Here is a 27778-nt window from a genome sequence, read left to right as displayed (position 1 = left end):
CGGAGATGTTGCCTCTCTGGGTTGAAAAAGCCCCATTACATCAGCTTTCCTCATAGAGCTGCTAGCAAAAAATGGAAACAGGTTCCAGCTCTTCCCCTCACTCAGATTAAAGCCTTCAGTCAGGCCATCTGTATTTGCAAAAGCTGAACTTCAACTATAAGAGCTATGAAAGCAACCATGGTAATCCAATATTTGTTTAACTTCACTGAAAAAACAATGGTGAGAAGCTGTGACCATTGTTTACACACACAGTCTGGACAATATTGTCAAAAAAGAAGTAGAATTATTGAAGGCAAATAGTAATAATCATGTCACTCAACCGGCTGCTCATGTCTCTCTTGACACAGACCAGAATGCAGTTGGATTTCTGAGTTGCAAGCACACACTGCTGAGTTATACTGAGCTTTTCATTCCCTAAGACTCCCAAGTTCTAATCCCCAAGGCTTGCCTCAACCCATTCTCCAGCCCAGGCTTGTACTTTAGATGTGCTAGTAGATGAGCCTGTGCTATAAGATGAGCTTTCCTTTGTAGCAGCCAATGGAAATTTTTCCAGTTACCTAAGCTTTTCTAAAAAAAATTCTTTCCACAGTGCATATTATTTTGCACATATATAAATACATCTATTTTCATACATCTATTTAAAATAATAGGTGCTCTTGGATAGTCAGTTTTACTTGCCAGCTCAGTGTGGCTGATTCAATGATTCACCAAAGTCAGGACTGTTTAAAATTTATGGGGTTTATTCTCCTTTTGTCAAGCATTTTCTACATACAGAACATTCACGTGGTATAAATTACAGAACAAAAACTGCATGAGACGGACTACTGCAATTGAGTAACAGACAGTTTACATGATTATTGTTTGTTCACAATACAGAGGAGTTCTTAAAAAGGAAAAGAGATTCAGTAGCTAGAAATGTAAGCAAATTTTTATCTCAGCTAAAGCTACTTACCCAGAGGTTTGCCCAAGCTAAAGAGAGATCTACTGTACCACACAGGGCAGAATGCTCAATGCACACAAGACTACAATGCTAGAAAATTACAGATTTCAAAGCAATTTTACACAATCTAAATTGCAGTAAAATATTGTTTAAAAAAAGATATTTTTTCTGATTGCCTTCAGTAAATGGAGGTCAGTTTAAGAATTTATAAGCATTCTTTAGCAAAAATAATAAAAATGAAAATCCCCTCAAACTTGTAAGTCATTGCTCTGAGTCTGGATAGATGTTCACTGCTGGCTTTCTATTGACTAGTTATTCTGCTTCTGGGAATCTTATTTTTCCCATTTACATGTTTAACCAGTGTTATATTAGAATACTAAGTAAACAAACTATAAAAAATACAAAGTTTTTATTGTTGTTTGTTTTTTTTGTGGTTTTTTTTTGTTTTGTTTTGTTTTGTTTTTTTGGTTTTTTTGCACTAATCCATTTGGATGCAAGGACTAGAAAACCTGTTGAGCTAACAAAATGGTTTAACAAATAGGAATCAATGGTACAATGAATAAGCAAAAATGTTGTCTACTAGTCTTCAGTTCTTTGCATTCTCACTTTCTTAAAATGTGTTTTCTTCATGTTTAATTAACAGTTTCCTCAATGATATAAGTGAAGCTTTGTGATACTAGGTTTTTAGAATGTGGTATATTCTGAAAGGATGTGCAATATTTCTCTTCAGTAGACTTGAAACTCCTTGCTGATGCCACGCTGTGATAGCTGAAAAACCTAACATTTATTTTTTTTCTAACAAAAGGTTAAGCTTCTGCAAGCAGCTTTTTAACTGAGACACCATAGAAATAAACTCCAAAATGCAGTGATCAGAAAGCACTGCAAATATAATTCTTCTTTTTTTCTCCTGTCATTGTATGTTGCACAACTTGACACTTGGAATTCGATAGCAAAATTTTCTTTCCAATGACAAACAATCCTGTAGCCACAGTGGAAATGAATTTTATAATTTCTATGTCTGTCTTGTGAAACTTTTGCTTCAAGGCACAAAAAGATTTAATAGTGGACTGGACAGGACATAAAATTTCAGCTTAAGTAGTCAAAGGTTGTACAACAGCTCTTGTTTTGTGTCTGAAGCAAAACAACACAAAATTTGAATCATGTTTAAGTCTTTCATTTACAAATGCAAAGTATCATATTAAATTTCCTGAAGCTTTTTTTTTCTTTTTTTTTACAGTAATTTATTATACTTATTGTCAATTTCAACATTTAGTTATTTCAAACAACACAGTCTTAGTTGATAATTCATAAGGCGTACCATTATTAAATAGCCATCATTTTAGCCACTTTTATGTGGAAGTTGATTCAAATTGTGTACATGTCAAAGAAATAACAGGTATAGAGGGGCCTAACAATTTAAAATTGTGTAGATTTGAAGAATGGTGTAATTTAAGTGCAGTGTACCATAAAACTATTAACTCCGTAAATATCTAACACAGATTCTTATGCTTCTCCAACCCAAATTACTGTGTTGCCTCTCTCAACTTCGGTGATTTCACAATTTAACTTATTGAGCCGTCCATCCAGGATAAACAGAGATTCCTTGGAAGGGGTCATGAGATACTGACCAAAAAGGCCACTGTCTTTTATAAGACGGTTCTTACTGTTCCAAGGCCATTCTCCTGCCTTGATGGGCTCCTTCAGACTCTTCACCATCTTCACCTTGCCAGAGGAGAGCTCCATGAGGAGGACATCAGTTTGTGAGCTGGAGCTGCAGTAGACGTTGTATTGATGAGCTTCAGTGAAGGACGGCTGAAAAGCTACATCAGATATGTGCAAATTAGTGTGAATGTCAAATGCATCCTGTATTTCTCCTCTCACTGTTATGGACTGGATCCTCATGAGGCCTTTTGCATCGTCAATGCTGAGCAGGTAGTGTCCATCTGGAGAGACGTGCGGCGTGCCCGTCACGTCGCCGTTGTATCCAATCACGGAATCCGTAACGCTATCCACTATGAGCTGCGGCAGGACAGCCCCGGTGGTGTCAGGCTTACAGCAGACAAAAAGGTATCCTCCAAGATGGGTATAAGCCAGCGACTCAGGAACGCAACTATAATCCTTTAAACTGATTGTCTTGATGTACGACATCGTTTCCAGATCAATTTTCCGGAGCATGGGATCGTCCTTATGAAGAATATATCCAAACCTGAAAGGAAAAGCAGAAGACCAAAGTCAGAGCTACTGTGTGCATTATATATGAATGGAGAAAGACACTGCAAGCAAAGGAGATGAGTTAATATGTGCAGTGGGGTATTGCTATATATCTCAGCTTCAGATGTTTCAAATATTAAGCAGTTTATAATATTTTATTTTTAGTGTTCTCATAATTCAGAATGTATAAAAAAAAAGCCTAAAACCCATTTATCTGATTAATGGGGAAGTTCGTTTTTCCTACTGACACAAGGGAAAAGGTAAACCATTACTTTCAGAATATCTATTCACTTCTAACTTTTACAAAAGCCAGGAAGGAGAAAAAGATAAAAATATCAATAGATACCACATCCCACATATTCAAATTCAGTTCATATGGGTCTTCGACTTACTTGGGAACACCAGCTTAACCCAGTACTCATTGCTATTCAGATCATTACCTGAATATTCCTTATTTTAATTCAATAGAAATGAGTATCATAAAAGGATTTAGGTTTATGCCTCCTAATTATCCAAACATCATATTTCTTACAATTCAAATGACCTTTTATGCTCTTCCATACATCAAGGAACTTTCATTGAACATGGTGAATAATATGGTTAAATTTTAAAATCCTAGAGATGATTGATTGTAATCTTTTAATATAAAGTATATCACTATTCTTTAATGGTAATGTGTAAGTTCTGACTGCACCATCAGTTTACTGTGTATGTATATGCAAAAAAGGAACTTCTAAATACTATGGAGTCATGTGAAAGTATATTAGCTTTACTTATCTAAGTAGCTTTCACAGCAATTTTCCCAAACAGCTGTTTTCTTTTGGCACATTTCTTAGCATTTTCCTCTGAATCTTTGATCCTAAGAATTAGGCTGCATGGTGATATATATAATCTAAAAATACCTTTAACATCCTTTTCGTATAAAGCCATATGACAGCCAGAATGTTCCAACAATTGAATTGACAATAACACAAAATTTTCACACTATACTTGTAACCCCAGTGTACTTACTGGGGTTCAGTGAACCACCAAAGTAACAGATAAAAAAGGATTCAGGACAACGTTCAGTCAGTTCCTCAGTATAAGACAGGGTGAATTACATTTGCACTTTCTACTGCATAGATGTAGGAACACTTTTAATTTTAGCCCCACCTTCCAAAATCCTTGTACACTGCTTCAGTATTATAAAAGCACAGAATTAAAGAATGATTTCAATGCTTAGGGACCTTAGGATTTCATTTTGTCCAAATCCTGCCCAAAGAAGAAATCAGAATGAGATAATTTTTGTCCTTGATTATTCAGCCACTTATAAAACATGAACTCAATCATCTTGGTTAAAAAAGTGTAAGAGAGCTTTTTTGGAAGTTATGTCTGCATAACTTAAGATAATATTACTTTTCTATTCATGAAGTCTGCTGTTCTGTCAGAAAAAGATCAGGATCATTAGGCAGAATTTGATTTTTAGTTTTTTTGGCTATATAACATCTCTTTCTTAATCTTTTGGGGTAGCCATAAAATATCTGGTTCATTATTAATTAGTAAGAATTTTTCAGCTATAAGAAACAGACCTATGCTGTATTATGTACAGAACCATCCTGTAATAGAAAAGGTTAAATAGGTAAAAACACTGGCCTTTCACATGTCTGCATGTTTAATAACCAATGTTAGACACATGAGCAGTGGTTACAAAAGGACAATAGAACTGGCTTATTGATTGTGTTTTTACATAACAATGTAAAGCAACAATCAGTGAATTATCTAGGAGTGTTCACAAGAAGATAAAGGGAAAATACCTAATTTTAAGGTCAACATGATGACAGGTAATGAATAACTTCTTTTTAAGCTATTATAATATTATTTAATCTATTTTAGTAAAAGTACACAGTGCAGAGAGTTTTTGCTTTAACTACTTTTGATCTAAATTTCAGTTTCAAACACACAGTAATTTTTTTGCATTTGAGACTGGCAAGCTCAAGCTAACCTAGGGTTTGAAAAACTATTTTTCTCTTTCAGCATACCAATATATAGTCATGGGAGAAATCAGGATTTTTTTTTTTTAAATGAAAGAAAAGCCTCTCACTAAGTTGTTTTTAGCTCATGTAAGTACTAAACCACAGACTTACATCAAGTGAAATTTTCCAACATACATAAACATACACCAAATCCTTACTGTGATTTTGAAAATACAGCAGTCATCATCTACGTGATTAAATATATAAATGTTTTTTAAATTCAGCCTGTTGTTTTCAGAAACTATACTAAACATAGTAATAAATTCTCTTCTGTAGAAAAAATCAGCCATTAACATCTTAATACATTTGATATATTTTATTCTACATATGTGTCCATCATATTTCATGGTACATTTATTTAATTCAGGAAAAAGACTTAAAATTTGGCTGTATGTTTTAAGTTGCATTTTAGTTTCTATCCTGCATGAGAGAAAACACAAGTAATCTTTAAAAAAAAGGTAATATTTTAAAAACGCAAAAGAATTCTTAACCATTTTCCACCACAAAAAAAATTTAAAAATCAAAACACATAGATTTTAAACTGGTCAAAACCTAAACAAATTTAAAAATCTAAATAGATATATTTTAAACTAGTCAAAATCTAAACCATTTTTTTTTCATTTATCATATATCAAGCAAGAAGAGGAAATCTTTGTGCTGCTTGACAATTTATTTTCTTTATAAATATTATTCCAGGTCATAAAAATTACCTTTTTCTAAACTAAAATGCAAATGCAAAACAAGATTGGCATCAATTATCTAAATCAGTAAATCTTACATGCTGATTTAAATTGTGATTAAAATGAAGGATTCAAATCAATTTGACTCAAAGAAATCTGCCTTGCTTATGATTATTTGATTAAGTAGTGTTAATGACCAATTTATGCAATATTTTTGCATTCAAATGTTATTCACTTTAAGAGGAATATATAAATTACTACTCTTTGCTTCTCACATATTATTCCCAGAATATAAATTTTTGAACCACAGGTACACTTAACGTGTGTTTACTTTGGTTACATGAGCTCTTTGATTACCAAATCTGAGTCCATTGTCTAAGGTTAAAGGAAAGGTCTTGTCTACCTTCCTGAGGAGTAACATCAACTGAACATGTGGAAAGGCTCAGGTTTGACATCTGGTTTTCCCCACAGAGGACACTGCCATTGGTTTGCACTCCAGCTTCTCATTACCTGGTGCTACCTTCTCTCAGACAAATCCCCTGAAATCCGCCAGGTAAAAGGTTTGCATAAGCATTCCCCAATGCAGGTCATTAAGATAGATTTAGCTACTGTGGAATAATTAAGATCCTTTAAATGTTTTTTGTTGACTAACTTGGTTAGTGTGAATGAAACATCTTAGGAACCATGGAAGAATGTTGACATAAACCTTCACACTAGCAAAGACAGATTTCATAAAAATTGTGTTTGTCCACAGCAAGAGAATCCAGATCTCCAGAGTTAGTCAGCAAACACATTTTAAAACAAATCAGCTGATAACATAAGGATACTAGTTTCTTTTATAGCTTTATCTATCTCTTTGTATTATTTAGCTCATGGTTCAAAAAGCCACAAGTAAAAAGCTTACAGTATGTTGGACAGACTGTTCCTGAGATGTAAACAGTGGCTTCAGCCTTGGTAATTGAGTTTAACTGAAAACTATAGAAACTGGCTTCAACATTTTACCCACTTTATCTGATGTTGTATTTTTATTGCACTTGGAAGATCTACTGTCCCTTCCTCTGGAGCTATTAAGGAACTTGATTTTATATGCTACAGCAGCCTAACATATATATTCTGATAATCAGTTATATCTGAATGCCTGTTTACAATGTATCTTACTTTTAAAGCATGCAAAGAGCAGTTTAAGACATTTTTTCAGTGATTATTTATTTTCAGCTAACAATTATTTACAGCTATCCATGCTATTCATTGCATTCTATTTACTTCTGAATTGGAAGCAAAGAGATATACTCTCTTTCCTTCCTTAAAGTATTGACTTCTCTGGCCCTGATAAAATACAATTCTATTTTCTTGTAAGATTAACATGCAAAAGACTTTTTGCTTTATAATGTTTTCTAGTTCAAACTTTAAAAAGTCACTGCTTTGGACAGCTATGTAAAGTTAGCCCACAGTGTAATGTTCCTGGAGCTGAATACACTGAGAGATCAGTTATGTGAGCAGAATAATACATAGAACGTATGTAGCAGCTTTTAGTTACTGATTTCAAAGCACTGCACAGACATTACAGAGTGTAAAGGAAGCTGAATCACTGGCCTAAGGCTATAGAATAATCCACTGGCATAGTCTAGGTGAAAATACAAGTTGTCTAAGACCCAACATGGTTTCTAACCTATCGTGCTACAGGCTACCATTACAACTGAGGTACTAAAGAGGCACATGTGAGAATGTATATACAACAAAAATATATAATTTTGAATAAGAGTATACAAGATCATTCTGTCAAAATCATGTTTTTGATTACTAAAAATAGACAGAACTTTAGGCTTGGCTGGAAGAGAAGATTGTCAAATTTCATGAAGCCTCTACCTTTTCCAAAACTGGGAGTACAGTTGCCAAAAGTAATTTATTAGAACTAATGGGATTTTATCAATACTACTGTTTAAACAATTCTTTCTTGGCTGTCATACTGCCTGCAACATTTCAGTGCTCCAATTAAAATTCAGTAAAGCTGGACAGGGATGTAAATACTCTAACAGCCCAACAACGCAGATAAAAAACAGAAGAGCAGGGGGAATAATTTAATCAGTCTTCTTGGGTGTAAAAGGATTTGGCAAGCTGTGTATTTGATATGTTTGTCTGCCTGTCTCAGTGAGAGCTGTGTGGCTGGAGTTTTGAGAAGCTGAACAAATCAAGAGAGGTCTGTGCCTGTGAGGTTTGTGAGGTTGATTCTTAGTCTCTGAGAATTTCTAGGCAGACGCGTAAAGACAGAAAAAGTAATGAAGTTGTGGAGGGAAGGTACAGAAGGGAAAAGGGGAAATGAAGAAAACTGATAAGTAAAGCTAAGAATTCCATGTCTGGTATAGTTAAAAAAAAATACAAACCCAACAGAGAAAAAGCAAAGAATGAGAAAATACCCTTTTGTTACCTAAGACGAGAAAGTACTTTCCAAGCCACGGGCATCTGAGGAACTGATAAACAGGGTTTTTTTTACAGGGACATATATCTGTCAGGTTAGATAATTTGTTCCTAATTTTGAAAGAGTTGACTAGCTCTTAGCATTTCAATAAAACTCAGAATAACAGGAAAATTTGGAAAGTCTGAAAAAAAAATGTTTACATATTCATAAGGCAAAGACAGGTATCCCAGCTAAGCTGAACATCTTGATGCATATCCAAGGGAAATAATAAAATAGATGATATGAGAATGAACTACAGAGAATTGTGAATATAATGCAGTCAACATGGGTTTATGAAAAAATGAACTTTGGCAGACAAACCTAATTTAATTTTTTTATTAGAAAACTTTCTGAAGGTAACAGAAGATCAGTAGGCCATAGCTTTCTTGGAATAAAAACTTGTGTCTGAAGGAAAAATAATTTGTCTGTAATAAAATGTAGTTGTCAATGCAGAATCATCATTTTACAGGAAACGTCTTGGTAAAAAAACCTGATACTTCACAAAATTTTCACAGATGATGTGGATGTAAATCCACTGTGAATGTCCATGACACGAAGGTTGCAGATAACGACAGCAAAATCATTTTACAGTCAGTTGCTCATTCAAGCAAAATGTGTCCAAAGGTATCCAAATGTAAAGTTGAGCAACTTCCCGTGTGAATGAGGGATGTAGCACCTGAACATAGAACAGTATCCTAAAAATAGCAGTGGCTATTCAAGGATTTAATGATCTTAGCAGACATGCAAGTCAATATGAAATCTGAACATAATGAGTCAAAAATAAAAGCAAGACCCAAAAGCCTCTGTAAAGTCCTTAAGTGTGTATCAAAAGAGAGGTGAGTAAGAATAATACAGCATCTGTATACTACACTGGGGAGACTAAACTAAGAATGCTTTGTGGTAGGGTTTTTTTTTCATATTTCTCTCCTTCTAAAAAAGGAATAGAAAAAGAAAATAGGGGCAAGGAAAGACCTGAAAATTATTTGACGAATGGAGACAATGGTTTTATGCAAAAGTCTGAGTCCGATATAAAAATGGTTGCATACTGAAACCAGACAACTTTAAATCAGAAATAGGTAATTTTTCCTAACAATGGGGACAATATACCATTGCAACTACCAGAGACATGATGAAGGTTCTGTAATGGGAATCTCCAGGTAAAGATTATACTACTATCTACTTGGATCAGTAGATGTAGCTTCAAAACTATCAGATTCATTATCTGAATCGCTCAAGGACTACTTGAAATAAAAAAAAAAAAAACCAACAAAACCAACAAGTATATGCAGAAGTCAGAGAAAATTACTCTCACGGCCTCTTCTAGCTGATGGATATATGAAACACCATTTTTTTGGCTTTGTTCACATAATCAAAATTGCATAGGTGCAGTAGATTTTAATCTTATATTACTCATTCATTTGATGGTGAGATATTAGCCATCACAAAATCATAGAATCATCAAGGTTGGAGAAGATCTTTAAGATCATACAGTCCAACCATTCCCTCAGCACTACCACTGTAACCCAGTATCATCCAGACACTTCTTCAACACCTCTAGGGGCGGTGACTCCACCGCCTCCCAGGGCAGCCTATTCCAGTGCCTGAGAAGCAGAAAACAAGTGTTTCAAATCTCATGAAATGACTGTGATTTGACACAATTCCTTAGCTCACACACACACAAACACATACAAGCAGAACGCAGAGGAATCTGCCTATCAGCATGCCTAAGGCTGTGATGCGACTTTTCCATCCTCTATATAGAAAACAGCTGTTCTTTAAAACTTATCTTACACTGTTTCTGATCTTAAGTAATTGTGAACGTTACGTACGAGTTACTAATAATTTTACAATTACCAATCTTTCACACACACACATATATTTTGAAAATAAGCATCCTCCTTGACAACATATTGGTCTCCAAATTCAGGAGGCTTATGACTTGCTTGTAATATTACAACTATATAATCATAAAAGGTATATAATGGAGTGAAAGATATTCTAAGGCAAATGGTCATTCTTTTGAAGTTTAATCATCTAACAGCACAAGATCATGATGGATAGTTTGGAGGAATGGTGTTAGACCACAGAGACCTGCTTCAGAACAGTTAACTGTTTATGCATAGTGATGATCAGTTGCAAATAAATTTTTGTCTACTGTCCAATAACCTAATTGCTGCCTTCCAAATAACAGATGATTCTGCCTTCGCTTCTCTACAGTATTATGAACCTTCTCAGCATACCAGTTCAGATTATCACTCTGCTTCAATTTCCAGATTTGCTCTCAGCTTTCTGATGAGGAGACAAGAGCAACTATAAAAAATAGGATGTTCCAAATTTGTGAGAAAAAAGTATTGCAAGTCACTAAGGTGACAGTTTGTGATTGCACAGGCAAATAGATTGGGGGATACATTAAAGCTGTATGTAATAAAACGGGGTGAGAAAATATCTTCCAGTCTACAGAACCAGCAAAATAGGGACATTTCACAAAATTTACATTAATGAGACTTTTGTATGAGGTCTCCGCAAACCAGATGTGTAAGTACATGTGCTGAGCTTTGACTATCCCAAGATTTCTTTTTCCGTTCCAAGTAAAGGAAAGCTATTAAATCTGCGTAAAGAAGTCTGCATTACTACTCCAAGCTCTACAGACCCAACCCCCAAAGTAGCCATAACATTGTAAGTTTCCAAAGCACTTGGCTACATTAAAGGATTAAAAAAATACAACCATTTATGTCATGAAATTGTGTCTGTCACCTCTGTGCATTTAGCCTGGTTTTTATGATCAGGCTGTTGGAAAACAGTAAGTGATAGTTGAGAATACCTTTGGTTTTTTGGAATGTTTTCTATATAGTTGATGGAATATTCAATTCAAAATTTCCTCTTATATAGCTTAGTATGTAGAAGCCTCCCACTGCCCATTAATCTCTGATTAATATTAATGAGAATTTCAACCCTTATGTCTCTTCTATGCAATGAAATCATGCACAATACCAGCACATAAAGGTGTTTCCCACAGTGCATATTGGAATGACATGTAACTTAAACCTGCCAGACATGAGAGAAAATCTTTACATTTCCAATAATTTATTGTACAGTTAGTGCAAGTGGGAACTGTAGCCTGTGGGCATATCGCTCCAACTGGAGTAAACACTAGAACTGTGAAATCTGTGATTGTTTCTTTCCTCACTTACTCTATATGAATAAACGATAAATGCAATTAAAAAATGATATAGATGATTGCCTTATTTTTTAAAAAATGAAAAAAAAGCCCACAAATTTAAAGTTACAAAGTTAATAACAGCGATAATAACAGAATAAATTACTAGTTCTGCTTTTGTCTCATGAAATAAATTCAAGACCATATTAAAGCATTTTAAAGTTATTTAAAATATGGGATTTCACTCCAAGTTTTATGGACCTATAAACCTACAGAAAAAAAGAACAGTAACCCAGGAACTCCATCATTCTTTTCTAAAAGTAATTATCAATAATTACCACTATCATAGCTTCTAAAAAACAACCTGAAGACTCTTATTGCCAACCCGTCTAAATAATCCCTATAGCAAATCAGATTATTGCTCTAACAAAACTACTCCTCTCTATTGCTCTCATTGGATTATCAATGTCTCAGAGTGGGGGAAATCTTTTCACAAATCTTTCCTTGGAATAATGTGCTCACAGAAACTTGCCCATCACTGAGAAGTAACTTATGACATGAGGCATTTACAATAAATTTATATTTTAAAAGGTATCAAATTTGGAAACCTTACTAGATATAATTATTACTACAAATAAATATTTTCAGTTTTTACAAGTATTTTCACATCCTCTCTCTTTTCATACTTGATTTCCCATTTTTTACCTGCAAAAATCTCATCATCTTAAATTCTGGTGTTTGTAATAGGTAAGAAACATAAAAAAACAAATTTTCATTTTCTTTTCCTTACATGCTATACAACTTTCACTTATGAGAAAATGTGAAAGTGCAGATTATCATTACACAACAGGATTTATACAGCTGCCTCCCCTTCAGTGCCCAAAATAAATTATTCAATCACTGTCCTTTAAGGTGTGGACCTTTCACACCAGGAAAAAAACCCCTCTGTTAATGTGGAGAAATGGTTTATTATGGTTTAGAACAAGTAATGTTGGTTTTACATAAAATTTCTCTCAAATTCTTTATTAAGTCTGCTCTGCCTAAGTAGCATTGACTCTGGCAGAGCTCATGAAGAGTATTTTGCTTTTGAGAAATGAACAAAGCATCTTTTTCCTCTCAAATATCTCACTTATATATCTGTTATGCCATTGCTCTTTACAGCTATACCAAAAATGCTTTGAATGTCATTAAACAATTTAAAATGTGCACAGCTTCCTGCTTTGGATTTTGTGGGTTTGTTCCATAACAAGAAGGTAGATTGCAATAAATTAATTAGAAAATATATTGTAGAAGTATCATTGGTAGAATGTGCTGTATATTGGCAGTTGTAAATGAACCAAAAAACTAGAAATCTGGCTGAAATCTTTAGTGACACACCCAGTTCTATGGGAGGCTTCCAGGTTACAGAATGTCACATTTATGTGCATAACTCACATTTATGTGCATAACTCTCCATCTTCATCACCCTGGTACCTAACTAAATTTTTTTTCTATTTCCCAGTATTGATAAAAGGCTTAACAAGAAACTTATTCCAGAAGATCAGTACTTATTGCCTGAACTGCAGCACTGCCACGTTTTAATATCTTTTTCCATATCTGGAAAGGGTTGACATTGTTCACAAACCAAAATACATGGCCATTGCACAGGATATTGTTTACTGTCAAGCTCTTTCTGAATTCAGTTGATCCCATCACCGGGCAAACACTCATCCTGTGAGTTGGAGTATTTCACACTGGCAAGGATTCTGGTACCATTTTTTTATGACTGTTAATAGAAGTGTAGCAAAAGATCCTTAAGCATCTGTGGATTCTCCTTTGGAGCCTTCTTCTGTCATCTAAATCCTATGGGACAGAGGGAGGGATAACAGGGAGATAACCCAACACTAATTCAGCACTGAAATTGCATGAAATATCACTCTGCAGTTTGCTTACTGGCAGTCTGCAGAGTTTTAATGGAGGTATGTATTATTTGATATAAAAAGAGCATATTTATGGATATTTATGTTTTGTAACGTATTTGTATTACGAACCATAAATATGCATACATGCACATGAGTATATAGAATAGGTATAATATCAGTTTGCAGTTGAAATAAAGGAAGGAAATCACATACTGGGGCATCCCTCCTTTCACTGTTTTTTCTTCAAAGATAAGAACTGAAAAAGTAAAAATAATTTTTGCCTCATACATATCCTGGGCCTCGGTCCTAAGGTTCCAAATACTTTCACTGCTCCTCTTTGCCCAATCCTGTGCCTTCCAAATTTGCCTATAAAGACCCCACTAATGTTGTTTGACAGCAAGCGGTAGTATCCTTGAAAGCAATGACTTTTCCTGGTCCTGTCAGGGGATAAGCATGCTCTCTGTCTTCTTAGGACTACACATAAATGTTTTCATTTTCAGCTGATGAACTGGAGAGTTGAATGCCTACATATCAGCATTACATATCATTTAGGACAGCGGTGCTTGATTTCAAGCCACACAGAATTGAGTTCTGGTTGGTTCTGATAAGGATTTCAAGCAATACACTTTGAAATGAAAAAAAAGTGCAGTTTCAATTAAGCACATGTGCAAAATTAGTGCACTGGCACAATGACCAGTTTAATTTTAAGTACTGTATTTTTTATAATCTGTTTTCATCAGTTTATTAAAACCTGATATATGAACCAGAAAATAATAACAAAAAATATGTCTTAACTGTATCTCTTCCAGAGTACATAAACATATCATTTTTTAAAATATTTATACCCTTATTACTTTGAAATAAACAAGGAAAAAACCTATGTCTGCAGTCGTAATCAAGTGCAGCTGCTTCCCTCCTCTTTGAAGGATTGTCTCAGTGGTCCATAAGGAGGTTCAAGAGTTGCCACTACACATGTACAGCTCCTTAGTGCAAAAGCCATTCTCCACAGGTAATATTCCTCTTCTGTGGACAGCTACATGTCTATGCACAACTATGTATGTCTAAATATAAGCTGAAAATCTAAGCTGCTATTTTTGCCAGCGGAAACCTAGACTATACAGCCAAGAGAGTCCAAAGAATTTTTCAAAATAACCAGTACCAGAGGCCTGTAGGGGGTGAGAAAAATTGTTTATACACTCCACTGTGTGTATAGACTGTAACTCCAGAAGACAGACAGCTTGCACCCACAGATACACTGTATTTTCACATCTATATCTAGTTGCCTACAATCTGAACCTCACAATCACCATAAGCATCCTCTCAGCATGAAAACATCCAACTATAGCCTTATGAAACTTTGCACAGATTTGGGCAATTGAAGCTCAAATGACTGACATTACATCACAATGTGTGTAAGACCTACAATTACATTTGAAATGCCCGTTTCTCCAAGCCATTAAAATAAGTTCAGGTATCATACAGCAGCAGGGGCTATTAAAGCTGCTCTCTGTGGTCAGAAATTAAAACCACTGATTAGAGGAATAGCTAGCACTGCTGAAAGTGCCTGCATAGAGTGAAAAATATCTCCATGCAAAACAGCTCTGAAACAGAGATGTGTCTCCCAGAATTTTCAGGAATCTCTGAAGATGATTTTCACCACTCTCAAAGTATGGTTTTAATAGAAAACCTTCACTTTTCATTCCACAAAAAGTATAATTTGCCCGCCATAATAATCAACTTCAGTGTTTTTCAAGGCTAGAGCATCATCAAACAGACAAAGAGAAACCCTTCTGAGTCTGTCTTTCATTTTTATTTTAACGTTTTGGGGAGATCCACGAACTGCATGCAAATCTTTATATGAATTTTCCAAAAGCAACTTTGTTTATCACAATACATTAGTGAACTGTGTTTTTGTGACACTATTAAAGTACTTGATATACTCTGACAGAACTAACACCATGGTTACTGCAAAATATTGAGATGGAATCCACTTCAGACAATGAATTTACAAAAGATAACTAATACTCTTCAAGAATGATAAATATAATGGAATGTGGCCAGTAACCATGCTATACGTACTGATTTTAAAAGTTTAGGAAATTTCCCGGCTTATAGAGAATGTTTTTTAAAGTGTTTCTGTGGACAGGAACTATAAAAGCTTTGCAAGGGAATGGTACATTGCCTATGCTACAAAACTTATCTCATTCTAAAGTATGGGTAACACAGGAAGAAATTAAAGCCTACTGAGGAACAATTACTTGAATTAACTGAAGCAGATTTAGGTCCAAATTGTCTTACCAATATTTACTGTCTTTATAATACTCTGAAATGGGTACTGGATTATTCTGCAAAACACAGTAAAGCAAAGGTAACAAGAGAAAAACAAAGCATGAAGAAGAAACTCAGTGCAGGACTTAAAGGTACTAGAAAAGTGCCAAAGTCCTGTGAATTCTGATGCTACTTCTTTAAATTTGCAAAGAGTCATTTATTTTCCCCTTCCTTCAGGTAGAGCAATTTTGCCTCTTCTGTGCACACACAGTCAAGGAAGATGCAAGTGTGGAGCTGCCAGCAGGTGCCAAATTAACAACCTGAGTTCCTCTTTTGTTATTTTTCTCTTTTAGACAAGCCATATATATTGCTTACCACTCCAACTGCAGTCAGTGTAAAAGAAGAAATATTTAAGCATTTTTTAAAAAGACGAAATTGAGAGAATCTTTGGGATTTCTTTCCCAGAAATGAGGATAAATTTAATTTTTCATTTCTTTTAAAGAATATAGTAACATAAAACTTTAATAAATGTATTCTTCACTTCAGGAACATTGACAGAGTAGAAGAAGAGGAGGAGGAGGAGGAGAAAGAGGAAGAGGAGGAAGAGGAGGAGGAGGAGGAGGAGGAGGAGGAGGAGGAGGAGGAGGAGGAGGAGCAGGAGGAGCAGGAGGAGGAGAAGGAGGAGGAGGAGGAGGAGGAGCAGGAGGAGGAGGAGCAGGAGGAGGAGGAGGAGGAGGAGGAGGAGGAGGAGGAGGATATAAAAACTGATGTCCTCCATCCTTTCTAGTTTTGGCCTACTTCAAGAGATAACCCTTATGAAGAGTAGAGACCTTTTTTTTTAATCTGAAATCAATCACTTCAGGAAAATTATGTTATCAAAATAGAAAGCAAATATAACAGAAGAGAATTAAATGACTTAAAATCAAAATCATCTGTACAAGAAGCAAAGCGCAGCATTTTTGTACAAAGGAGAAATTTTATACAAAAAATAATTTTGTTCAAGAAAAAAAAAAACCCAAAATATTATCTACTTCATCTTGAGTGAATAAAAATTTGTTTAAAGCCTCCCAATATTCTATACCTTAGACACTTTTTTTTTTTTCCAAAATTTATGCAAAAATCAACCCAGAAAGATAAGGTTCTACTATTACAAAGTTTGATAAAATCTGCTGACCAAAATTTTACTGGCTCTCAAAAGAAAATACCATTAATTTCTCAAAACCAGTGTGTTAGATGTTCAGCATCTACACTGATCTAATAAAAAGCTTCTAATCTGCCAACATGGAAGATTACTACCCTTGAAACAAAATACTGAAAAAGGAATGGGTTATATACCAAACATTTTTTTCTGTTGAAGAGAAGTTAACCACAATACTCTGAAGAGGGAAATATTAATAATAAAGGGAAAAGGAAAACTGCTGTAAGAACTTTTTTTCTTAGCTATATAGCTCAATTTCCTTTACTGGTGCTTGGAGCTCTTGCCAGCAGTGCAACTGAGAACCTTCTAAGGACTTAACATACAACACTCTAGACATTATTTACTTTGTTAACATTACTCTTCAACTTATATCTATACACAGATGGTTTTAAAGAAGACTGCTTTAACTGGTATATTATACTTCAGATGCCTTGCATTCATACCATTTAAATTGCCATATAATTACGTTTTCTTAGTTAAAGTGATTTTTAAAATACACGATTTTCATCGTCACATGCTATTACACCTACTGTAGTATAATGCAGAAAATAAAATATTTACCTCTAGATGAAAAAATACCTTTAATTGTGGAAGTGTTTCTAGTTTCAAAAACTCAGCAGTGCAAGAGCATAACAGCTTTCTTCTCACGACTCCCAACATTATTGTTGCCTGGAATAGCTCATTTCTGGCAGGTTGCTCAGAAAAGACCTTTCTTTAATTTCTGCAGTTCAGAAATGGTTGTTTGATGATAACAAAAGGATTTTTCCCAGTAGGAACTGCTCATCAGCTCAAACAGTGCCTTTCTTTTGGGTACTATAACAGCTTTTGACTTTCTAAGTTTGCTTTCCTAATTTTGCTCCTGATGCTCTTTCCAACATTAAAAACACTTCATATTTTTCTCTTGTATCAGAAAAGGCACTTTTTTCTCCTTTTTTGGTATTAGCATTAAGCTCAAAGCATCCTCCTATCTGAGAAAATATTTCCATCTTCCAGAAAATCTTAATAATTCTCCATTTTTGTAAGCATTTATATTCATGAACACATACATTCACGCACATATCTGTAAAATACTTCTGTCCTCTTCACCACTTTAACTGTTTAGTTGTTGCTATTATTATAAAATAAATATTTAAAAATCCCTCGTAAGAAAGGGAAATAACATTTGCTGTGGCTGTGATGATGTATTTGGGAAGTAATAACCTAGAAGTCCTTAGGAATGGGGAAAAAATTAAAATCCAATGAATATAAGACTGTGGGGCCACTCTTCTGGAAAATGAGTAATTTTAGAGTAGAACAAGATCATCACTATAATTTCTGTTATATGAAGAACAGAATTTGATGGTAGGTCTAATTTTCAATTAGAAAATAGTGACTCCTTTATTATACTCCTGCTTGAGAAGAAGTTCTGGGTTTTGAAAACTTCAGGTTTCTGTGTTCTTATAGATTTGCACATTAAACATCTCATCTGTACTTCTCCAATTAGAAGAAAAAATTATCTATCCAATAACAGGTAATCTTTGAAATTTATAGCGTATGTGGGATGAAAGATTAAAATTATTATGTAGACAGATATAACTTGCTTCCATTCAAATCATTATTGTTAATATTATTACTATTATTGTTATTATGTGGATTAAACAATACCTTTTTATTATCAAAATAGATGCCAGCAGAGATCTAATCCATCTGAAACTGTAAGTTTGCTTAATATTAGTATAAAAGTAAATATAGGTCTTCATAAATTAATTCAGAAAGGAACTTAATATTCAACTGTAAGTAGTATGAAAAAAACATTTTTAGATCTATGGGAGCAAACAGTCTTAATAGTGAAAAAGATCCTGATTAGATCCTGAAATGTATTGAAATACAATAGAAAAGGACATTGCAAGGGCTATGGGCAAAAGAAAAAAAGCCTGGAAGAGACCTGCTGTCCCACACAAAGGGGATAACAAGTGCTGAATATCACCTGGGAGATCTGAATGAAAGTGATCTTCATAGTAAGTATTCTAAGATTTCAGAGATTGATATTCACAGATTTGTTCTGAAGATTTAATTATTTTTTGATATTGCTTTCATATACTTCATAGAAGTGAATGTGGTTTCACTATCTCCATTCTCAGTGAGGGAATTCAGCGTAGAGAGGATTAAATTATATGTCAAAGACTCTACAGTCAATGATGGTCAAACAAACTAATTTTTTTTTTTCTCTCTTTCTTTTACTCTCTCAGCACATACTGACCATTATTTTGAAAAGTAAGGATATCAAGGACTTCAAGACAGCCATGTAAGGCAGAAGGAAAGAAATATTCCAGCAAGGGCTTGAGGAATCCTGACAAGTGTTATGTTCTTAGAATAAAGAGATCTCAAATTAAGCTCTGTGCTGTGAGACTAAACAGAAAAAAAATCCATTACTAGACAATATGTAAAAGAGATAGAAGATAGTATTATAGAATAGATAGTTTTATGCATTAGTAAGCTTTCAGCTTCTGAGTTTATCCTACATCATATTTAATAAGATTTGCTCTGGATTAAAAAATAAATACCACAAATTTAATGCTGCTGAGCTGAAGTAAATGACACTGCAAGTGTCACCAACAAAATCCTCATTCACATTGGGATAGTTTTCACTTGAGTGGAAAAACCAAAAGTGATACAATCTTTTAAGCATTATTTGGGGAAAGACTATGCAAGCTGTCTTCTGTAACTCAGCTGGATAAATCAAGTAAATGCTTGCAAGCCCTTCTTGTGGGAAGAGATGATTTCTTTCAACGTGCTGCATGAAACCTAGGACTTCTGACTTTTAATGCACATTTGCACAACTTAGGGATAAATTCTGAATTTTTAGGGTACTACTGATGGAGGTATCTAAGAATAGTTTGAGGACTCCCTTACAAGGGAGCACTTGCAAGATGTGTATTACTATGCACTTTTAAATTATTGCAACTTCTTCTCCAATGCTGACAAGAAATAATCCAAGAAATTTTAGGACAAAGGGAAGTAATTGAATTTCTACATTTTCAGTAACTGAGAATACATGAAACTGTTTGTGTTATATCATAAAGGAACGCACACAGCAAAAATCTATTTTTAGTGTTGGCAGCAAATGCATTTTTCGGTCTCATACTTTCTAGGGAAGGAGAGCTAGAAATTTAATAAAAAACCCCAATCATATTTAAAGCAATAAAAGTCAAGAAATGGCTAGCTATACAGACACAGTGAACAAAAGACATTCTAAAGATGCTCCTAAATGTCAGTACAAGGTAGAATAGGATTAAGAAAATCTGGCACTTTAGAAAATGTGGTAACATCAAGGTGGGCAGACCCCATATGGACTGAACAGTCAAATTCATATATGTCAAAAGAAATAGTCAGCATCAATATAGAATAAATAATGAGGTAGAGATAAGGACTACGAAGGTGATACATTACATAAATCAAAACAGTCTCAATATATCTTTTTCTTCAAAGTCCACATAGCTGAGGATATGTGAATATTCTTAAGAACAAATGCTGAACTTCACCACAATTCATTTCCCTCCTTTTAGTTTTTACTAGGGACCCAAATAAGGAAAACATAAGATGGAACCAGGAAAAAAAAAGACATTCATAATTTTTGCTATAAAAGAACATGATAAAAAATTAATTTTTGCATATAGAAGCATCAAAAATGACATTTGATTTAAAAATGTAAGATTATCATGGGAAAAAAAGATCAGGCACATCATGGCAAATTTCTGTGTTCTAATTTGTAAATTATACAGGAGGTGGGAGTTGGTTGGAGTGGCTCTGTTAAGATGGAAGTTGGATGTTTCATTCACCCTAAGATGTTACATGCAGACACTGAGAACCCATGGAAGGAACACAAAAATAGTGTATTTGTGTGGATTTGGAAGTTTCCTTAAAGTCTGACTCATATGATTTAAAACCATTTAAATGGGTTTGCAATATAACAAATAGGACAGCTTAAGCACAATTAGCAAAAATCTATTCTAAATGTTAAAAAATAGAACGGAACAAATGGAAATTTCCAATCGCCTTTTTGCTAGGTTGTTGTCAGACATCTAGACTACAGCACTATTCTTGTTGCTATCAAGAAAACTAGCTCCATCCAAGCCAAACCCAGCAACATTTTTAAAAATAGTTGTGTTCTGGTTGTTTCTAAAGAAAAAAAAAAAAAAAAAGAAAAAAAAAAAGTTAATTGCATCATTTTAAGATTGCCTTCAAGCTCATAAAGGAATTTATAATTTGGGGCATTTTTTGAAAACCAATGAGTAATTAAAGCAGTCCTAACATAACTTCTATCCACTAAGTACAACAAATTATGTGCCATAATTGCAGGGATTAGTTTCTTCTTAGACTTGATTATGTTTTTAAATATTACATTGTGCCATGTTTTTCTACATACTGGTACTGGTAGTAGCTGAATTTTTAAAAGCAGGTAGGTTCTAGGAGACAGGCACAACATTTATTTTTAGCAATGGTTTGTCCAATTTGGATGGAAAATGATATTTTTCCAAATGTAAATATTCCTGTAATGACCTTATGCACATGCAAAGGAGAAGAAACATTAGAGTGTGAAAAAGATTTAAATTTGCAATTAAGCAAAACTACCTTTTGCTGTATTACAGCTGACTAGACTTAAGTCAGGTTAAGTACCAGGGGTGGTTTTTTTGTTTTGTTTTGTTTTTTGTGTGTGTGTGTGTTTTTTTGGTGTTTTTTTGTTTTGTGGTTTTTTTGGGTGGTGTGGGGGGATGGTTCTGTGTTTGTTTTATTTAGTTCAGTGTTGTTTGTTGGTTTTTTTTGACTGATGATGTTGGTGCTAAAAAGGCTGGCTGCAATCTCATGTTGCAGGTAACATTTGAAAGGAATTCTCATTTCTAAATAGTCACACTGAAATGAAATTTTTTTAAATATAATCATCTTTTCTGTTGACAGCTGGAATTTGTTGTTCAAGAACTTTGTGAAGTCTTACTCAAGGTACCTAAGAGGAAAAAATTTGGACCATAAGTTAAATAAATTGCTCAAGCAGTATTGAATTGTCAGCTGATGTGGGAAAAGGCATGCTGAATAACTGATTCCCCAAGCAAGATACTTTTCCAGACTGATTCATTATATATGTGTATGTCAAAGTGTGCATACCTTTATTTTGCAAGGTTAGAAGCAGTCACACTGAATAGAAATATTTAAATAGTTTTATATTGACTAATGTAAATGCACAAATGATTATTTATTAAGTTTCATATTATCGAGATGAAAATGAACTTTAAAATTGAAAATATTTTCTTCCTGAATTCCAAAGTGCCCTGGCTTCAAAAACATTGTGTACACCTCTGAACATCATTTTAGGGACAGCAAATCTTAACTGGACTTGTGGAATGATGGCAATCATCTTCATGATTTCCATAGATGCTTTTCCACAGACACAGCTGGGAATCCGTACTGCCTAGCACTTTGTAAAGCCTGCAAACACTGGTCCTTGTCAAAATACAGGAGGGGAGCTGAAAGAGGATGCAGGTGTAAATTTGGGCACACAGTATATCTCGTAATTACCTAAAGGATCGAGTTTCTTAGTTTAGAGATATGTAGTGACTACATTTACAAAATTTTTCAGTGGGAACATATGAACAGAGAAGGACTGAAGTAGAGAATATAGGTTTGATGCACTAAAAAGGCTTCACACTTCTAAAAAGTCACTTATTTTAATAGTTGTTGCTGTTGCCAATGGTGGTAGTTGGATGAAGTAAGTTTCAATGCTATAAAACTGTCTGAGCTGAATCTCTCAATCTGCCATTTAGATTTCCTCTGGAAAAAAGATGCTCGAAAATCCAGCATTTAAAGCCAAAAAAAGATGCAGAAAAAGACTTTTTGCTGTTTCCCCTCTCTCTTTCCCAAAGAATCCTATATTTCAAAAGCAACATATTTATGGACCAGAAGGGTTCTTCTTTTGGGGGGCAAATGCACAGAGAGGGGAAAGAATGACAAGGCTTTTAATTTAGCATGAGTCTCTCACTAACACAGAGTAGGAGGCTGCAGAGTCAGCCTCTATCCCTCCTTTGTGTGCTGTGCCACCACGTAGGATTCACTGACCGATTCCACAATCCTTATTAGAAATTGGAAAATATTTTTTAGATTTTCTTTTCTTGCTCTGGTACTATTGAGCTGTTTGAGATTCCTCAAGCTTTCAAGCTGTTTCCTATCTTCCCTTTATCATTATAGGCTTATAGCTTGATGACTAAGAACTGTCTCAAAATTTCTGCTTCCCCAATGTGCATTGTTAACTGAATTTGTAAAATATTAATTTATCCCTTATCTTCACACTAAATCGTACTGTCCATGTGAAAAATTCAACCCCTAAATTAATTCTATTTCTTTTGTTAATGTGTCATCTACAGTTGACTTAGCATTTACCACTTCAATTGTTTCACTAGAAACTACCAAATAGAAAGCTTTTTCTGATTATGTAGGATTTTTGCAACAAAAATAATATCTTCTGTTTGATTATTTGCATAGAAACACTGAAAATGCTCTCACACCCTGTCAGCTACTTCACACCTCTGCAGGGGCTTCAACTCTGGAATTAAATGTGAATGTACTGACTCACTGCTCCACGGGCTTCATTTAAGAAGGTTCACAGGAATGCATTGGCAGCACATTCCAATTAGCTCTTAAAGAAAAGCTTAGTTTTTGGATTGTTTTGTGTAAATGAATAAGTGTAATTTGAGAAGGACTGCTTCCCCTATTAGTGTACACAACAGAGGCATAAAAGAGAAAAAAGCTCAAGCAGAATATTTTAATTCTATTCCAATCCTGACCCATCTCACTAGTGAGTTGATCGCTCATTCTTCCACTTGTTAGGTCAGGTAATTATGACATTTAAAACACTGCTCATAGATTAAAACATGTAAAAACGTAGAGCTACTCCATTACAGTGAGTTCATTTAATACTGCTGTTGAAATATTTTACAGAGTGTAGTGAAAGCCCTTAATTTATTCCAATTATCTTTTGTTCACTTCGATTTATGAACACTGGAGCTCAAATAATCAGCCTTTTTGCTCTTTGGCTTCCAAGAATATATTTTTGTGAGTATTGTACGAGTCATCTTTCTGCAACCATCCCACATACTAAATGCAAAAGTCTATTTTTATGATAAGGAGTGGTATCAGCAGACAACTAAGGACAAGATCATTGGTTGTCCTGAATTGCTTTGGAACAGAAAAAGCTCACTGAATAAAATTTTCTTCTTTATAAATGTATAAGGACCAATATTAAAAACATATATCCAATTCTTATAGGATGCATCTACAGAAGGAAAAATCTTCAGAAAGAGCTGAAGATAAAAACACTTTAGCATTTGTACTATTTATTACAGTGTAACAGATCTTATCCTACTTCCTTTTTTGGCCCTTCTGTTTGGCAATATATCAACAGAACTGGGGGGCGGGGGAGACTTTTTTCAAGATCTGTATACTAAAAATATGGGCACAAGAGTGTGCATGAAAAACAGTGCTTTACATTCATTCATTCATTTATTCTCTTGCTATAATTCAAAATATATTCACAGTGAGTGAACAGCCAATGATAATAGCAGGATGGGCTGTTTTTCAAGATAGGCAAGATGAATATAAATTTTTTTCCCCTTGAAATCTGCAGATTTCCAACAGCAAGTCTTCTTTCAGTGTTCTTTCTAACAATAATTATTACTGTTTTGTTTCACAGACTCATTTTCTAAGATTAAGACCAAGATCTGTTGTGCATTATACTACAACTAGCTGGCACAAGAAACTCATGAAAATTCATGGGCTACTCTAAACCTTGAGCTTACTAAATGAGAGAAAGAAGAAAATTTATTTCCATGGTAAAGGAATGTTCAAAGCCATGATGCAATTCCTCCTTGGAGTCAGCAGGTGAAGTAGCCTTGTCAAAAAAACCAGACAGGAGGATCTAGAATAAAGTCTCCTCTATAATGGGATGTCAACCAGGTCTATCTGAGACTGTCTGCACGACCATGGACCTGCTATCCAGAAACAACAGCTGGAGGTGCTCTAGACATTGTTAAGGCAATAATTTGTATATTTTTACTAAAACAAAGATATATTTTCTTTTCTTTATAAATACATACATACACACATACAAAAATATCTTTATAAATGCATATACAAAAGGATTACAGACAAAACATGGTTTGTTTCCTAATGGTGTTTGAGTGGAAGGAAATAGCATTATTGAAACATAAAATAGAGGGAGACACCTTCCTAATGTCCCAAAACCAACTGGTGCTACTGAACCTACCACATTTTTCTCCCCAAAACAATAAAGTTTCTTATCTTTTCCTCTTCTGTACACACATTAACTAGCTATCAACTATAAAAGAAAGTTTAAACACAATAAATTTGTCTGTGTTCCTCTACTTCTTTTGGCTCTTAGTTTGCCTGCTTAGTTTGGTTAGCTGATGCTTTGATGGTTCATCACAGTTGTTCAGAGTATGAATGTTATGCCTGCTGGTTATCAAGCCAAAAGATTATTTGCCCTGATTCCTGATGTGTGATAAGTACAAGCATTAACTCAGTCAGTGATAGGAAAAATATGGAAAAAAAATTTCCTCCTTGAAATGACTTACTGTTTAACTGAGACCAAAATTTATAGTATCTCTTCAAATGTCTCATCTGAAGGAAGTGTCCCCTAAATTATCTGCTGCCCAAAAGAGCACTAAAATGTGTGGAATTTTCTTTTCTAGTAATCAGCAGCTCATTTGGATTTTCATATATAAAAATAACTCGCCTACGTAAATCAAAAGTATAGTTCCAGCACTTCTTAAACAAAATTATTTTGCAATAAGTTTTATATACATATATACATACTACCATCAATTACCACTTTAGCTATTATTAAAAACTAAAAAAAAATAATGACTCACTATAGCTCTAAATTATTTGTTTTTATTTCTGTTCCTGTGTGTGAACAAGCCAATTGGACAGAATATGCTGCAGGTAGTAAAACACTGCAGATGGTATCAGATGGTTTGTGCTAGCTGTCATGAAACTTAATTAAGTCTTTTAAGTGATATGCCTTGTTTTGCTTAGAATTGCCTTTATTTGGACAGAGTCTTTAGTTCTGGATGCTAATTTGTTGAGTCATGCTGTCTTCTGCTTCATCATTCAAAATTTTAGTTTATAGATGACAAATGCACCCAGTTACAGAAAGCTTTCGTTTTTCTGAAAGGGGCTGGTTTTGCATGGTCAGAGGGAGCTGATTTCTGACAAAGAGTAAATAGGACCCTTGGGCAATTAACTATGCCTGACAACTTAGCCAGTGGGGTTATTTCCCTTTTAGCTGTTTTGTGCAATTCACACTCATAAATTGCTCCCCTGGTTGGCATACACTCCCAAGAATAATAAACTCAAGCTTTATGTTTGTTGACTAACAGCCTTAAGAAACACATGCTGTGATTGAGTGGGGTTTTTTTGTTGACTGGTGATATTAACTTTAATAGACTGGGTTTTTCTACATCAGTACTAATTTGATGAATACAGTTAATTTTAAATTTTTCCCATAATATTGTTCATATATTGCATTCCTATTTAAACAAAAAAGCAAGGTACTTGCAGTCTAGACATTTTATGGAAGACAAATTCTTCAACAACTGATTAACATAAACAGCTCTTGAAGAATACATTAAAAAAAAAGCACTTAATTTGTCTACATAGTGGGTTTATTCTTTCCTTTTTCAGAAAAGGCACTCAGAATTAATAGCATCTCCCTTAAGCTCATTATTTGATAAAACCAAATTTATTTTCTTCATTAAACCCCCAAATGTATAGGTTTAGCAGTGGACAAAATACTGCAGTCTTTTTGTCAGATGAGGAATTTTCTTTTGGCATTTTGGCAATCTTGGTAATTTTATCTGGCATATGAATATATAGAAACAAAAACAGACCATCAACAAACAAACAAACTTTACTAGGCCTGAATATGTACATGTTTATTATATGTCTGCAGGCACTTATCAGATTTAATTCTTTCAGTGTTCAATTAATTTCATGCTCCTTTTTTATTCCTGTGTGTTTTCTTTTATTCTTTCATTCTTTTTTCTCTTGAGTTGCATACGGGACACATGAAATGACTCAGCAGCTGAAGGTAACAGGCAAAGCAGGAAGCACCTACTTGACCTACTTGTACAAAATATCAACTTGAAATACTTTAAGATAGACAAGGCAAATTCAACACTAGCTTTGGACTGCTGCTATTTTTTCTTTTCCCAATGCTGATTCTCCTCCTAGTATGATTTTTATCCCTATACATGGTTTTATTTTCCTATTTACTTGAATATTAAAATATTTAAATTTCACTTCTTTTTGGGCAGTGAAAAAGTACTTGCTAGTTTATGAAACACCAACTTTTGTTCTCACAACACATATCTGCTCCAAATACAGCAGAAATACTTAGTTTTTTCTAAGGCTGAATGTGAGGACTACAGATTATTCCAGAGACACAACAGGAATTTGTCTACTCAGTTCAAGATACATGGTAATAATGGTACTCAGAGTCAATTTATTATTCAGCTATATTAATTTATAAATTTATTTTTAAATTGCATATGGCTGATTGCTAACTTACTTGGTAGTTAAGAGTTTTGTAGGAAATTAAAAAAAATATCTGTCATCAATAATGTCTTTAGAAGAAGTCAAATGTTCTTTGATGTTCTTCTAGAAGAATCTAGAAGACTAGATTCTTCCCAGGCACATACAGAGCAAATTCTAAAATCAATTGTAAAATCATCCTAAATTGCATGTTTTTCCATTTAACAGACTACTACTCACTACAATCAGAAATTATATCCTTTTTAGAGGAGATGCCTATTTACACCTGTAATTTGAGAATTTTGCTAGAACAGAATGAAGACAGTTAAGATTATCTAGGAAAGGTATTGCTATAGAAACTTGAACCTAGAATACCAC

The 27778-nt window shown here is 34.3% G+C and overlaps 1 protein-coding gene across 1 annotated transcript in view; it reads right to left on the bottom strand.

Annotated features, from left to right (window-relative positions):
- Positions 1-742: 742 nt before the first annotated feature.
- FSTL5 (follistatin like 5) overlaps positions 743-27778 on the bottom strand; it is a gene marked incomplete at its 5' end in the record, with an annotated part of 198631 nt that continues 171595 nt past the window's right edge. Inside the window, one exon of the mRNA XM_063422000.1 lies at positions 743-3146. Coding sequence (XP_063278070.1) covers positions 2444-3146 — 703 coding nt within the window. The remainder of the gene's footprint in view (positions 3147-27778) is intronic.

This window comes from Prinia subflava, chromosome Z (assembly GCF_021018805.1).
Source record: "Prinia subflava isolate CZ2003 ecotype Zambia chromosome Z, Cam_Psub_1.2, whole genome shotgun sequence".
In the NCBI taxonomy this organism is placed as follows: Eukaryota; Metazoa; Chordata; class Aves; order Passeriformes; family Cisticolidae; genus Prinia; species Prinia subflava.
The sequence above is the reverse complement of the archived record's forward strand: the minus strand, read 5'-3'. Positions and strand labels throughout refer to the sequence as shown.